We start from the raw sequence: 16,305 nt of genomic DNA, 5'->3' as shown, positions 1-16,305 counted from the left end.
TCGGCGTCGTTTAAGCGACGTTGGTTGTTGTAGCTTGGGTGGTTTAGAAGCTATGTATATTCAACCTTTTATAGGGTGAGACCACGCCCAGTATCTCAAAATATTTAGTTCGCCGGTGCCACTTTGTCTAACTACAGTGGTTAGTTATGGCACAGTTGCCCGATAACTCCTATCTAAAAACTCGTCCTCCGCTTTTTACCAAGGAGCACGTTTACCAAGTTTTATTGCCTTATCTCAATTTTTACTCAAGTGGCAGCTTATCTTAATTAGTTTTGTTGTATCACCAACCTTTAATTAACAAAACCTTTTATACTCTGTAGCAACATGTGGCAATGAAATCTTCTTCTTCTTAATTGGCGTAGACACCGCTTCTTTTCGCTACGTGGCGCGCATTGGATATTCCAAGCGTAGCCAGGACCTTCTCCACCTGGTCCTTCCAACGGAGTGGAGGTCTTCCTCTTCCTCTGCTTCCTCCGGCGGTACTGCGTCGAATACTTTCAGAGCTAGAGTGTTTTCGTCCATTCGGACAACATGATCTAGCCAGCGTAGCCGCTGTCTTTTAATTCGCTGAAATATGTCAGTGTCGTCGTATATCTCGTACAGCTCATCGTTCCATCGAATGCGATATTCGCCGTGGCCAATGCGCAAAGGACCATAAATCTTTCGCAGAATTTTTCTCTCGAAAACTCGTAACGTCGACTTATCGGTTGCTGTCATCGCCCAAGCCTCTGCACCATATAGCAGGACGGGAATTATGAACGACTTATAGAGTTTAGCTTTTGTTCGTCGAGAGAGGACTTTACTTTTCAATTGCCTACTCAGTCCGAAGTAGCACCTGTTGGCAAGAGCAATCCTGCGTTGGATTTCTAGGCTGACATTGTTGGTGGTGTTTACGCTGGTTCCAAGATAGACGAAATTATCTACGACTTCAAAGTTATGACTGTCAACAGTGACGTGAGAGCCAAGTCGCGAACGCGACGACTGTTTGTTTGATGACAGGAGATATTTCGTCTTGCCCTCGTTCACTGCCAGACCCATCTGCTTTGCTTCCTTGTCCAGCCTGGAGAAAGCAGAACTAACGGCGCGGGTGTTGAGGCCGATGATATCAATATCATCGGCATACGCCAGCAGCTGTACACTCTTATAGAAGATGGTACCTTCTCTATTTAGTTCTGCGGCTCGAACTATTTTCTCCAAAAGCAGGTTGAAAAAGTCGCACGATAGGGAATCGCCTTGTCTGAAACCTCGTTTGGTATCGAACGGCTCAGAGAAGTCCTTCTCGATCCAGACGGAGCTTTTGGTGTTACTCAACGTCAGTTTACACAGCCGTATTAGTTTTGCGGGGATACCAAATTCAGACATCGCGGCATAAAGGCAGCGCCTTTTCGTGCTGTCGAAAGCAGCTTTGAAATCGACGAAGGGGTGGTGTGTGTCGATTCTCCTTTCACGGGTCTTTTCCAAGATTTGGCGCATGATGAATATCTGGTCGGTTGTTGATTTGCCAGGTCTAAAGCCACACTGATAAGGTCCAATCAGTTTGTTGACGGTGGGCTTTAATCTTTCACACAATACGCTCGATAGAACCTTATATGCGATGTTGAGGAGGCTTATCCCACGGTAGTTGGCGCAGATTGTGGGGTCTCCCTTTTTGTGGATTGGGCATAGCACACTTAAATTCCAATCGTTGGGCATGCTTTCGTCCGACCATATTTTACAAAGAAGCTGATGCATGCACCTTATCAGTTCTTCGCCGCCGTGTTTGAATAGCTCGGCCGGCAATCCGTCGGCCCCTGCCGCTTTGTTGTTCTTCAGGCGGGCAATTGCTATTCGAACTTCTTCATGGTCTTCGATTGGGGAATCGGGTTCTCCTTCTCCTGGTGTTGTGCGTTCACTGCCATTCAACAGGCTGGAGAAGTGTTCCCTCCATAATTTAAGTATGCTCTGGGCATCAGTGACTAGATCACCTATGAGGGTTCTACAAGAGTATGCTCCGGTCTTGAAACTTTCTGGAAGCCGCCGAATTTTTTCGTAGAATTTTCGAGCATTACCCCTGTCGGCCAGCTTATCAAGCTCTTCGTACTCACGCATTTCGGCCTCTTCTTTATCTGTCTGTCCTTCCCTCTTCAACTCTCGGTATCTATCCCATCCCGCACGTGTAGTGGTCGACCGTACCGTTGCGAGGTAGGCAGCCTGTTTTCTCTCCGCTGCGACACGGCACTCCTCGCCGTACCAGCTGTTCTTTTGCACTTTCCGAAAACCAATGGTTTCGGTTGCAGCTGTACGTAAGGAGTTCGAAATGCCGTCCCACAGTTCCCTTATACCGAGTTGTTGACGAGTGCTCTCAGAGAGCAGGAGTGCAAGCCGAGTAGAAAATCGTTCGGCTGTCTGTTGTGATTGCAGCTTCTCGACGTCGAACCTTCCTTGTGTTTGGTGACGTGCGTTTTTTGCTGCACAGCGGTGCGAATCTTAGCTGCAACAAGATAGTGGTCCGAGTCGATGTTAGGACCTCGGAGTGCACGCACATCTAAAACACTGGAGACGTGTCTTCCGTCTATCACAACATGATCGATCTGGTTGGTAGTTTTTCGATCCGGAGACAGCCAGGTAGCTGATGAATCTTCTTATGCTGGAATCTAGTACTACAGATAACCATATTTCGGGCCCCGGCGAAGTCAATCAGCCTCAACCCATTTAGGGATGTTTCGTCGTGGAGGCTGAATTTACCGACCGTAGTGCCAAAGATACCTTCTTTGTCCTCCCTGGCGTTAAAGTCGCCAAGCACGATTTTGACATCGTGGCGGGGGCAGCCTTCATAAGTGCGCTCCAAGCACTCATAAAAGGCATCCTTGGTCACATCGTCCTTTTCTACCGTCGGGGCGTGGGCGCAAATCAGCGATATGTTGAAGAACATCGCTTTGATGCGAATTGTGGCTAGACGTTCATTCACCGGAGTGAATGATAGTACTCGGCGACGGAGTCTCTCTCCCACCACGAATCCCACACCAAACTTGCGCTCCTTTAAATGGCCACTGTAGTAAATGCTACAAGGACCTACTCGTTTCTGTCATTGTCCCGTCCATCGAATTTCTTGGACGGCGGTGATGTCAGCCTTTATTTTCACGAGGACATCAACCAGCTGGGCAGCGGCACCTTCCCAATTAAGGGACCGGACATTCCAGGTGCACGCCCCCAATCCGTTGTCCATGTTTCGTTTGCCATGGTCGTCATCAAAAGGGGGGTCACTCATCCGAGGCTTGTTATTTCTTTTCATTGGGGGTGTTTTTTTACGTGGCTGGTCCCAAACCCAGCGCACAACTCTATGTCGGGGATGTTTCGCCTTCTCACTTTAGCTCGCCTTCAAACGGATGTTCTTAGACTACCCAGAGGATACTTGGTCAAAGACCGGAAGCCGTGAGCTGCTTGAGCCATATGTAAAAGAATCGTTTCTGACCACTCCCAAGTGAATGGCGATCAGAGAACTTTCCTCACTTGCGTGAACTTCTACACATTACCCCATCCTCCAATGCAATGAAATAGACATATTAAATAGGACGACACACCACAGACAGTGGCTTCAATATTCGCCCGTAAAAAGAATTTTTGAAATAAACTTGCACTTTTGGTTACACTTGAAAGTTGCATGCCATTTATATAATATTTTATGTAATAATATGTATTCTTTACTGGCAATGATGCAATGTTGGCGACATTCAATGCTTCGTCAATACTCAGTAATGGCTCAACGTCAGGCTTCCGTCATATGAATTTGCAAATCGAATTATTCTCATTATTTCGTTATAAAGAGTAAATGTGACGCTATATAAAGTATTTTATTATAGGAATAATAATGTAAATGAAGAAAATATTAGTATTGTCTACGTTATTTCGAGTTTTTCGTTTTATAGACTTCCCACTTTATATGGTAATATATCTAATAATTTAATAATTTTAGCAATATTCTGCATATTTATATATATTTAAATACATTTGAACAGATTTAAAGGTGATCTGCCCGAAGAACGCCACATGAAGGTGGACAATAAAAATTTTTACTTTGATATTGGACAAAATAATCGTGGGGTTTATATGCGCATTAGTGAGGTAAAAGTATTTTCTATCAATGAAAAAATTAAAATAGTTTTCCGTGGTACGGCAGTACAATTAAAATTTCATGTTTGAATTTCATTTAAGGTGAAAAGTAATTTTCGCACTGCTATAACTGTGCCAGAAAAATGTTGGCTACGCTTTCGTGACATTTTTAACGACTATTGCGACAAAATGAAGAAATCGTCCGACACATCGTCTATCACTGCCGATAATAATATTCAAACTCCTGCTAACAGTCTAAAATAAAATTTACGCAATGTAATTAAAATACAATTTCGGAGGTTATACATTATAAAATAAAATTAAATAATTACAATTACAAATGGAAATTCTAATTCGACAAAACCAAGGAAATGTTGAAGTTATATTTTATTAGAATGCATACTTAATAAAATAAATCTTATTTCATGTTGTAATTAAAAAAAACTGAAAAAGAGAAAACTAGTTACTACTATAAATGTTAGATCAATTGATAATATAAATGAAGGACGTTGTTACGTAGATGCTTCTTTACATACTGGCATCTATGAATTAAGATTAATGGTTTTTTCGGATACCGCTAAAAATTAAATATAAAATCAAGTTAATCAACGATTCTTCATATTGTTATTTAGCTATCATATAATTTTAAGGTTTGGTTTTTACTATCGAGAAAAATTTATTTGCAACATGTAAACATTTTTATGCAGGAATATACATATATAGGATAAGGAAACTGCATGTGGTTCCAAATAGTACCTAAAGTCTACTGAGCGCAGCAGATTTACTATCTAATTTTCCTCATAATCATTAATTTTCATATTACATACACATCTTAAGAAGAATAACGTAATAGATTAAAAAAATATTATTATACTATTATAATATACTTAAAACAAGCTCCGATACAAATCCATAAGAATTAGAAAAACTATTTTTGGTAACAATGAAGTTAAAACTGAAATGCTTAATGATAATAAAAAAAATATGTTGTGAAAGAGACAAAAAGAGAACATATATTAAAAAATTATGAAACGATAGTTTTAAAATATAGTGATAACATTGTATCAAAAATATATAATTTATATTTTATGTTACCTCTAGCTTTTTGAAAACCTAACTGTTGAAATGTAATGAAAAACAAAACGGAATTAAATTCTAAATGTGTAAAAAAATATGTTTAAATTGTTTTAAGTAATATTGTTGATTTCAACTTAAGAATTGAGAGAAAAAAATATTATAGAGCCAGAAAATCTGTGAATGCTGCACCATTAATAATATTGTATTATATGCAAATATAAAATAGATAAAGATGTTAAATAACTAATTGACTAAACAATTAGTGGAAATAATTTAATGCTAAACTAATAATAAAATGGAATTTAATGTGTAACAAGTAAATGTTAAGGTCAATAATAAATGTCAAAAAGAGATATTTCAGAGCAAAAGAAAGGAAATAGAAGATTTTGTTAAACCGTAAAATAAAAGCATTTCCATGCTATTTCCAATAAAAATTTAAAATTACACTCTTATTTAAAGTTAAACTAATAGTTACGGGCACGTTGCCATTAGCATACAGCAGAGTATACAGCAAAATGCGCGTAATGCCCTTAAAACTAGTGCAGAAATAGAGTAAATATATTACTATTTTTATTTTCCCAACCTAGAACAACTTCTTCTTTCTTCTTCTTCTTTACTGGCGTAGAATCCGCTACACGCTTATAGACGAGTTAACAACAGCGCGCCAGTCGTTTCTTCTTTTCGCAATTTGGCGCCAATTCGAAATAACAAATGCAGGCAGGTCCTTCTTCACCTGATCTTTCCAAGCGTATGCGCTGTCTTTTAATTCGCTGAACTATGTCATACAGCTCATCGAATCGAAGTCGAATTTTCTCTCGAAAACTTGTAACGTCGACTCATCAGATGTTGTCATCGTCCATGCCTCTGTACCATATAGCATCACGAGAATACTGAGTGACTTATAGAGTTCGATATTTGTTTGTCGGGAGAAGACTTTACTTCTCAATTGGCTACTCAATCCGAAGTAGCTCCTGTTGGCAAGAGATATTCTGCGTTGGATTTCGGGGCTGACGTTGTTGTTGGTGTTGGTTCCAAGATAGACGGAATTATTTACGACTTCGAAATTATATCTGTTTACAGTGACGTAGGTGCCCAGTCGCGAGTCCGACGACTGTTTGTTTGATGACAGGAGATATTTCGTCTTGACCTCGTTTACTACCAGACCCATTTTCTGTGCTGCCTTGTTCATTCTGGAGAAAGCAGAAGTAACGGCGCGGTTGTTAAGGCCAATGATATCAATATCAACAGCATATGCCAGCAGCTGTCCACTTATATAAAAGATTGCAAAGATTCTCAATTAAGTTCTGCAGCTCCAATTATTTTTTCCAGCAGTGGATTGAAGAAGTCACACGATAGGGAGTCGCCTTGTCTGAAACCTTGTTTTGTATCGAACGACTCGGAGAGGTTCTTCCTTTCACGGGTATTTTCTAAAAGTTGGCGCATGGTGAACATTTGGTCGGTTGTTGATTTTTCAGTTCTAAAGCCACACTAATAAGGTCCAATCAGTTTGTTGACGGCGGACTTTAATCTTTCACACAATACGCTCGATAGAACCTTATACGCGATGTTGAGGAGGCTTATCCCACGGCAGTTGCGCAGATTGTGGGGTTTCCTTTTTTGTGGATTGGGCAGAGCACACTTAAATTCCAATCGTTGGGCATGCTTTCGTCCGACCATATTTTACAAAGAAGCTGATGCATGCTCCTTATCAGTTCTTCGCCACCGTACTTGAGTAGGCGGCCGGCAGTCATTCGGCCCCCATCGCTTTGTTCTTCAAATGGGTAATTGCTATCCGAACTTCTTCATGGTCGGGCAATGAATTGTCATCGACTAGGGAATCGGGTTCACCATCTCCTGGTGTTACACTTTCACTGCCAGGCTGGAGAAGTGTTCCATAGAACAACCAATTTCATTTAAGTGAGCCCAATGATGCATTTTAAATTTTTATTACCAGGAATGCTAAAAATGCATTTAAAAGTAATTGAATTAATATTTGAGCTACATATTTTTAAACAAAAAACTCGATTATAAAAATTTTAACTCAAAGCGTATAGAAAAAAAATTTATCCCAGGTACGAGTTTAACAAATTAAAAATAAAAATTTTAATCCAAAATACAGAATTGTAAAAAGTACCCAAGTATAAAATTAAGAAGTAAAAAAAGAAATTGTTTTAAATTAAAATTTTTTTGCGTTTGCGTACTTCATGTTCTACTATTTTGAACTGAAGATCGCACAGAGTAATCTCTTCAATACTCCAGATCACTGGTGGGCAAACTGATCGTACGATAATCTAACGTTATAAAAACTTCTGGTGGTATTGAGAGTTTCGAAATGTAGTGATTAAACAGTAGTGGGAAGAGGACATCACCCTTCAAAACTTTCTGTTCAATTTTCCTTAATTTAGTTCAGATAGTTCATGGTCCAGGGTTGTGTGATTGGTTTTGTTAAGAGGTGGTGGCTTTTGATTTAAGCCGTGAATTATCTGGACGTTTATGTCGTTTAGTGCGGTGATGGTGCTGTGAAAGCCATGTTGGTGGTCTATGGGACGATAAGACACCCCTTGGTTGGCGAGGTTTCTAGGTTTGGGTAGTGTGACAACTTAACGATTTTCCACCCATTGTGTATTTGAATAGAAGGTAGCGACAGGTTGAGGACCATGGTTAAGTAGATTACTCGCGTCGAGGTTAGATACTTGGCTTTGTTGTTGACATTCCGAACCTCCTTATCGGTGAACGTAAGTTGCGCGCAGACGTCGGGTAATATATCTTTTCGTTTTGTCTGTCTAAGGGTGCAGTGTTAACTGTCGGCTAAAATAGCTCGCCTGCTTCTTCTGGTTCGAGGAGGCCTGGCCATCGAATGAAATTTCAACCCGATCACCATGTCTCTTCGGATTTAACAAGGCCTTGACAGTAGTCAAAAACGTACTCACAGCAGTGGATACATTACAAGACTTCCAACTCTCTATTCATTTTGCCCGCTTAGGTTGGTCTACCATTTGCCGAATATCCAACTGATATCCATTGTTCGGGGATCAGCATGGTGTGAGGTGTCGCGCTCAATAGCTAGAATAGAAAGTAAATTGGGTGAAGTTCCGCGATTTTTCCAGCTGTGATCCCTCTTTGGAAGTTACTTTCGCCAACGGCTCCGTCCGTAGGAATGGATAGTGCGGTGAAAGTGCTCTCAGTGAATAAAGTCAGGAGGTCTCTCGATCCAAATAATTATGGGCAGATGGTCTGAGAGTTAGCAGAAGTCGCCAGGATATGCTATTTACCACCACTAGCTACGGTAATATCAGGCGAACTATTGCAGGTGCCCATAATTCGGATGAGGGCTTCGTCATTCATTGAAGAATATCGAATCGCCGTATCTTATTCGCCAGCTCCATGCTCCTACGATCATCTGACAGTTATAAGTGCTAAAGATCGTACCCGTTAAAGTTACATAGTGTCAAACGGTTTTCACTAGGAAGTAACATTCTCATCTTCGAGTGATATGCTGTTAGCAACGTGGAGCGGGGTTGTCTGAAAAGTAATAGGATTGAGTCGATTTAAAAAAATTGAACCAATCGTTACAAATCAAAACTATCAGAATAGGCTCCTTCTTCGTCGATGCAGTGCTGCCAGCGCGATTTCCAAGCATTGAGAGCGTCAATGAAGGCATGCTATGGAATAGCCTTGAGAGCCGAGGTGCATGCAACTTGGATCCCCTCTGTCATCTTAAAATGCTCGGGATCATACTCAAAGATCCATGACTCGTCACCTGTGATTACGTTATTTAAAAATTGGGGGTAAAATTTACACATGTTATAATTTTCTTGACACACTTCCACTGGCCACAATTTCTGGTCGTCAGTGCACACTTTTGGGACCATCTTCGCGCACACCTTGCGCATGTTCAAGTGCTCCATCACAACGTCATGAACCATATCATGGTGTACAACCACCTACCAATCCTTGGTTTGCAGCCCCAGGATTTTCCAGCCAGCCGATTGCACACCATTAGTGCTTTTGTCGCCTTGACCAAGGTCAGGTCAACATACTGATTCCACCCCAAAGGGGAATCCAGCTTGAGACTAAAATATTTGACCATGTTGGTCATCTCCATCTCTCTGTCCCCAAGTAACATTGGCAGCGGATTCCATTGTCAGCAATGCTAGAAGGTCATCCACGACAAGACTCCATAGCATGGGGGATAGCACTCCCCTCTTTAGGCAGCCCCTTCTTGTTGTACCAAGACGAATCCTTGTATCTCCTACTGTGGTTTCAGCTATTCTGGTTCGCAGTATCTATCCATCTGCGCATCGGTGCTGCCACATTCCTTTTCTCAAGTGCCCTGACTTGAAGGAGGTGAAATTTTCACAGAATCTCCTAAAGCCTGCCTGCTTAGCACACGTAATCTCCTTGTAATGTACAGTTAAGTTCCAAAGAGAGCCTGCTCGCTATGACAGGGGGTGTAGTTTCACCTGTACAACATCCACGTTGACGGCTACTACAAGATCGGTTCAAAGAGGAGCGCTCTTCATGTTCTGCCGTGATGTCGCTGGGTGGAGTGGCAACCTCATCTACGAGCATCTTCTCGGTTCCTCTGCTCCCGGTGGCCGTTGTAGACTTATAAGGCCTCAAGACCACCGAGCTGAACCTATAGTTCAGGCGGAAGCTTGCTCCCGGACGTACTTATCCGACTCCTCGTCGATACATAGTTTCAGTCTCCATCCGGTATCCTCGACCTTGCTGCTGACTACTCGCCAGGCCGAAGGACTGAGGCCTAAATTCTGATTTAATTAGACCAAGAGTAAACTCGTGCGGCCTACATGGGGAGATACATCGTCATGCTGTACATGATCCCCTCTTCTTGCGCAGAGGACAGCCATCCAGCTTGGAAGCGATATCGTCCTTGCAGTCCACCTGCAACATACCTCCACTGAAATCGACCCAAATGGAAGGACGCTGCGTATGCAGTACTTCTCAATACCTCTTCAATGAGGAGCTCCTGAAGCACGGTGAGGTCTTCCGATTCTAACGTCTCCGCCATCACCATTTGGATGCCGTTTAGAGCATCCTCATATCTGTGTCGTTTCTCCTCTCCTCGGGGGGATTTGGTGCGGTTGGTCTCCGGCTGCCTTCGTGCTGTTGCCCTTCAGCATTTTAAAACTGGGGGCTTCTGCGGCGTGATTTGCCCACTTCGTGGTTTGTGTCTGGGTGCTCAAAGGCGCTGCTTTTCCGCTAAACGAAAATAATTCAGCCAAAAAGAAGAGAAAAAGTCTCCGTACATAACATAATTAGCTTGATGTAAGAAATTTTTTATTTTTAAAAATATATTTTGATTTTGCTGATAGGACAACCTCTTCCCTTAAGGACTTCTGCAATTCGTAGTGGCTTGGTATGGATCAACTTAGATGTGTCCTATTTACTGATTTTACCTAATTTCTCCATGATAACGTTTTTGATCATTTCCTGTGCAGGTGAATCCTACCCTCGAGCAAATCCCACAAATGCTCTATAGGATTAAGATCTGAGGATTGGGGTAGCGTACGAACTGATGCTTAGTATTGTAGAGCAACCAAATTTGCTAAATGCTTCGGATTACTGTCATGTTGAAACCAAAAATCGTTACCAAGCTCCAACTGTTCAACACTTACCTTCATATTTGTTTTCAAAATATTTAAATAAGAATATTGATCTATTGTTGACTCAATAAAAACAAGCTTTCAACTTTTTCAGCCGCCATACATCTCTAGACTATTACACCAGCTCCTCCATGTTTCACAGTCGGGAAAAGGTTTTCTTTTTCGGGGGCTGTACCGCTCTAACGCCACACAAGCTTTCTTCCTTTGATATAATATAGAATATTTGCTTTCATCTGAGAATGGAAACTTTTCTTCGAAATTCTGGAGACTTATTTGCAAAATCTATACCTTTTCTTCTATCTACGTCTGAAATGTATGGCTTCTTTAATTATTCTTCAATGTTTTCTTTACAATATCCCTATAAATATCCTTATTAAGCGATTTTTTGATTTTTAAATTATTTATTACCTTAGGATTTTCTCTTACTGAGCGCAATATTTCAGGTTTTTCAAGTTGGTTAACTTGCAAGGTCGGCCAGAACGAGGTTTTACCGAAATGGAAAAAGTTTTTTAGAAATTTTGTACGACGTGCTGCTGGAGGATGGAGTCATGTGTAAAAGTTCACGCAAGTGAGGTAAGTTCTCTGATCGCCATTCACTTGGGAGTGGCCAGAAATGATTCTTTTACATATGGCTCAAGCAGCTCACGACTTCCGGTTTTTGACCAAGTATCCTCTGGGTAGCCTAAGAACATCCGTTTGAAGGCGAGCTAAAGTGAGAAGGCAAAACATTCCCTACATAGGGTTGTGCGCTGGGTTTGGGACCCGCCACGTAAAAAACAGTACCCACGAAAACTAAACGACAGCCTCGGACGAGAGACCACCGTTTTGCTGACGACCATGGCAAACGAAATAAGAACTACGATTTGAGGGCATGCACCTGGAATGTCCGGTCCCTTAATTGGGAAGGTGCCGCTGCCCAGCTGGTTGATGTCCTCGTGAAAATAAAGGCTGACATCACCGCCGTCCAAGAAATTCGATGGACGGGACAATGACAGAAACGAGTAGGTCCTTGTGGCATTTACTACAGCGGCCATATAAAGGAGAGCAAGTTTGGTGTGGGATTCGTGGTGGGAGAGAGACTCCGTCGCCGAGTATTATCATTCACTCCGGTGAATGAACGTCTAGCCACAATCCGCATCAAAGCGAGGTTATGTTGAAGAACGCTGATTTGCGCCCACGCCCCGACGGAAGAGAAGGACAATGTGACCAAAGATGCCTTTTATGAGTGCTTGGAGCGCACTTATGAAGGCTGCCCCCGCCACGATGTCAAAATCGTGCTTGGCGACTTTAACGCGAGGGAGGACAAAGAAGGTATCTTTGGCACTACGGTCGGTAAATTCAGCCTCTACGACGAAACATCCCCAAATGGGTTGAGGCTGATTGACTTCACCGGGGCCCGAAATATGGTTATCTGTACTAGATTCCAGCATAAGAAGATTCATCAAGCTACCGTGCTGTCTCCGGATCGATCATGTTGTGATAGACGGAAGACACGTCTCCAGTGTTTTAGATGTGCGTGCGCTCCGAGGTCCTAACATCGACACGGACCACTATCTTGTTGCAGCTAAGATTCGCACCCGCCTCTGCGCAGCAAAAAACGCGCGCCACCAAACACAAGGAAGGTTCGACGTCGAGAAGCTGCAATCACAACAGACAGCCGAACGATTTTCTACTCGGCTTGCACTCCTGCTCTCTGAGAGCACTCGTCAACAACTCGGTATAAGGGAAATGTGGGACGGCATTTCAAACTCCTTACGTACAGCTGCAACCGAAACCATTGGTTTTCGGAAAGTGCAAAAGAACTGCTGGTACGACGAGGAGTGCCGTGTCGTAGCGGAGAGAAAACAGGCTGCCTACCTCGCAACGTTACGATCGACCACTACACGTGCGGGATGGGATAGATACCGAGAGTTGAAGAGGGAAGCGAGACGCATTTGTAGACAGAAGAAGAAAGAGGCTGAAATGCGTGAGTACGAAGAGCTTGATAAGCTGGCCGACAGGGGTAATGCTCGAAAATTCTACGAAAAAATGCGGCGGCTTACGGAAGGTTTCAAGACCGGAGCGTATTCCTGTAGAACCCTCAAAGGTGATCTAGTCACTGATGCACAGAGCATACTTAAATTATGGAGGGAACACTTCTCCAGCCTGCTGAATGACAGTGAAGGTACAACGTCAGAAGAAGGCGAACCCGATTTACCAATCGATGACGATGGAGCAGACGTTCCATTGCCTGACCAAGAAGAAGTTCGAATAGCAATTACCCGTCTGAAGAACAACAAAGCGGCGGGGGCCGATGGATTGCCGGCCAAGCTATTCAAACACGGCGGCGAAGAACTGATAAGGAGCAAGCATCAGCTTCTTTGCAAAATATGGTCGGACGAAAGCATGCCCAACGATTGGAATTTAAGTGTGCTATGCCCAATCCACAAAAAGGGAGACCCCACAATCTGCGCCAACTACCGTGGGATAAGCCTCCTCAACATCGCATATAAGGTTCTATCGAGCGTATTGTGTGAAAGATTAAAGCCCACCGTCAACAAACTGATTGGACCTTATCAGTGTAGCTTTAGACCTGGCAAATCAACAACCGACCAGATATTCACCATCCGCCAAATCTTGGAACAGACCCGTGTCGAGAATCGACACACACCACCTTTTCGTCGATTTCAAAGCTGCTTTCGACAGCACGAAAAGGAGCTGCCTTTATGCCGCGATGTCTGAATTTGGTATCCCCGAAAAACTAATACGGCTGTGTAAACTGACGTTGAGCAACACCAAAAGCTCCGTCAGAATCAGGAAGCACTTTTCCGAGCCGTTCGATACCAAACGAGGTTTCAGACAAGGCGACTCCCTATCGTGCGACTTCTTCAACCTGCTTCTGGAGAAAATAATTCGAGCTGCAGAACTAAATAGAGAAGGCACCATCTTCTATACGATGATATTGATATCATCAGCCTTAACACCCGCGCCGTTAGTTCTGCTTTCTCCAGACTGGACAAGGAAGCAAAGCAGATGGGTCTGGCAGTGAACGAGGGCAAGACGAAATATCTCCTGTCATCAAACAAACACTCGTCGCACTCGCGACTTGGCTCTCACGTCACTGTTGACAGCCATAACTTTGAAGTCGTAGATAATTTCGTCTATCTTGGAACCAGCGTAAACACCACCAACAATGTCAGCCTAGAAATCGAACGCAGGATTGCTTTTGCCAACAGGTGCTACTTCGGACTGAGTAGGCAATTGAGAAGCAAAGTCCTCTCTCGACGAACAAAAACCAAACTCTATAAATCACACATAATTCCCGTCCTGCTATATGGTGTAGAGGCTTGGACGATGACAACAACTGCTGAGTCGACGTTGCGAGTTTTCGAGAGAAAGGTTCTGCGAAAGATTTTTGGTCCTTTGCGTGTTGGTATGGCGAATATCGCATTCGATGGAACGATGAGCTGTATGAGATATACGGTTCAGGGAATTAAAAGACAGCGGCTACGCTGGCTAGGTCATGTTGTCCAAATGGATGAAAACACTCCAGATCTGAAAGTATTCGACGCAGTACCCGCCGGGGGAAGCAGAGGAAGAGGAAGACCTCCCCTACGTTGGAAGGACCAAGTGGAGAAGGACCTGGCTACACTTGGAATATCCGATTGGCGCCATGTAGCGAAAAGAAGAAACGACTGACGCGCTGTTGTCAACTCGGCTATAATCGCGTAAGCGGTGTCTACGCCAATTAAGAAGAAGAAGAGCTGCACAGAAGAATGAGTTTTTCCTAAAATTTTACCTACTATATTTCGTGGAACGATTTTTCTTCCGTTTTAGTTTTAAGATAATTTTTCTTTCATCATAGTTAATCTCCTTCTTTTCGGGCGTAAATTATTTTTCCCCAGAACTTCAAAATGTAAACAAAATAACGTATTCACATTAAAATTTAACTCACAATAAAATGCAACGGCTTTGAAGACGAAAAAGCCGCTACGTTAAAAGGGGAATCCCCTTTTAGGAGCTATACGGAAACTTTTTCTTATTAAATTTATCTTCATGATAACATTATTTTGATTCATGTACGGAGACATTTTATGGCAAGTATGTATGTACATATTTTGGTTAGATTTCTCCGCAAATTTTATTTAAACTTTAACTTGCAAATAAATTCTAAAAAATTTGCCAAAAAAGAAGTAACGTTCACATATGGGTCATTTGAAATATGTTAGTGTTTTAAAACATTTGTTATATTGAAGTTTAAAAGTGATTACAAAAAAGTTAACAAAGCAAGGAATTAGTATAAATAAATGTAAGAAAAGTCTATTATTCAAGTGAAGAAAGAAAGGATGTTAAAAGATAAATTGCTTTGCTGGGCAAATTTCTGATTTCTTTAGCAGCGCGATCTGAAGGTACCGTTGGAAAGAGGAAGTCCTCCAGATTAAAAAAACAAGTTTGCGGTAGCAAACGCTTAGTTTACACTCGACTCTAAATTTCAAAAATTCCAAAAATTCGATCATTTAAACAAGCTATTTCACTACATTTCACACTTAACGCACATTTTTCACTTAAAATAAACTTTAAACATTTAAACAAATTCACATTTTACACTTTTTGTAAGTTTTTCTGCCAACGCAGAAAGGAGTACTACGCGAGCCAATACCCAGGGTGATTGTAGTAACTACAATCACCCTGGGTATTGGCTCGCCAACGCAGTAAGGATTACTTCATTTACTCAATTATAGCTTGAAAATAATAAGAAGATTTTTTTTATAGTTAATAAAGAAAAAATAATCACGCGAAAGTACAAACAAAGAAAACGCTGTCGTTGAAAAATCCTTCATATTTGCTTTTTAAGATGTGGCAAAGTTTGTTTCCCTCATAATTATAATCACTCCAACCTTCTCAGCTATGAGTGTGGTAAGTGATTTTTAAATTAAAAAATTAAGCTTATAAGAAAAAACAAAATGTATGTGAAATGTGAGCTTATTTTAATGATGAAAATGTAGGTTTGAATGTACGAAAAGAAAATATTTTTTAAATTTTAAATATATATTGAATATTGTAAAAATATAAGTGTGAGTTACATTATTTTTACATATTATTTCTCTGGATAAGCTCCCCTATCAGAATATATCCCATTTATACCGAAATTAATTTTCAGTTCCCGACCGCCAAAGTAATCGGAATCGTGGCCTTAGCTTTTTAAATACGTCGAGATAATACATACAAAGAAATTTTTTAAGAATACTTTAACATTCGTAATTTATCACTTCAGTAGGGATATGCATAACGGTTGATTATTGAATATTTAACTCACTTAAATTACGCGGTAAAGATCCCTTGACAGCAGCAGCTAAATTTAGCCCGATATGTAGCGAAGCGTTGTCACTTGGCGCTTTCGGGTTTTTTTTAACACTAACAACATAAGTTTTTAAAAACAACAACATCGTTGCATATTCAATTTACTTACAAAATAGTGGACAAAAACAAACAGAACTTTATGATACCAATATTTTCTTGTTAAAGGCATTCA

The 16,305-nt window shown here is 41.6% G+C and overlaps 2 protein-coding genes across 11 annotated transcripts in view; both read left to right on the top strand.

Moving 5' to 3' along the window:
* Positions 1-5,618, top strand: part of LOC126766162 (transcriptional activator protein Pur-alpha) — a 90,381-nt gene extending 84,763 nt beyond the window's left edge. For all 10 annotated transcript variants that reach the window (XM_050484037.1, XM_050484042.1, XM_050484043.1 and 7 more), the window contains 2 exons: positions 3,996-4,101; positions 4,192-5,618. In XM_050484037.1, coding sequence (XP_050339994.1) covers positions 3,996-4,101; positions 4,192-4,353 — 268 coding nt within the window. In that variant the 3' untranslated portion in view covers positions 4,354-5,618. The remainder of the gene's footprint in view (positions 1-3,995; positions 4,102-4,191) is intronic.
* Positions 5,619-5,714: 96 nt separating this feature from the next.
* Positions 5,715-14,798, top strand: LOC126766151 (uncharacterized). Its single transcript, XM_050484023.1, has 2 exons — positions 5,715-9,448; positions 9,496-14,798. Exon 2 carries the CDS (start codon positions 12,522-12,524, stop codon positions 13,512-13,514), a length of 993 nt encoding a protein of 330 aa, XP_050339980.1. The 5' UTR covers positions 5,715-9,448; positions 9,496-12,521; the 3' UTR covers positions 13,515-14,798.
* The last annotated feature ends 1,507 nt before the right edge of the window (positions 14,799-16,305 follow it).

Source organism: Bactrocera neohumeralis, unplaced genomic scaffold (assembly GCF_024586455.1).
Source record: "Bactrocera neohumeralis isolate Rockhampton unplaced genomic scaffold, APGP_CSIRO_Bneo_wtdbg2-racon-allhic-juicebox.fasta_v2 cluster11, whole genome shotgun sequence".
Lineage (NCBI taxonomy): Eukaryota > Metazoa > Arthropoda > Insecta > Diptera > Tephritidae > Bactrocera > Bactrocera neohumeralis.
Note: the sequence above shows the minus strand (reverse complement) of the source record. Positions and strands in the feature narration are given on the sequence as shown.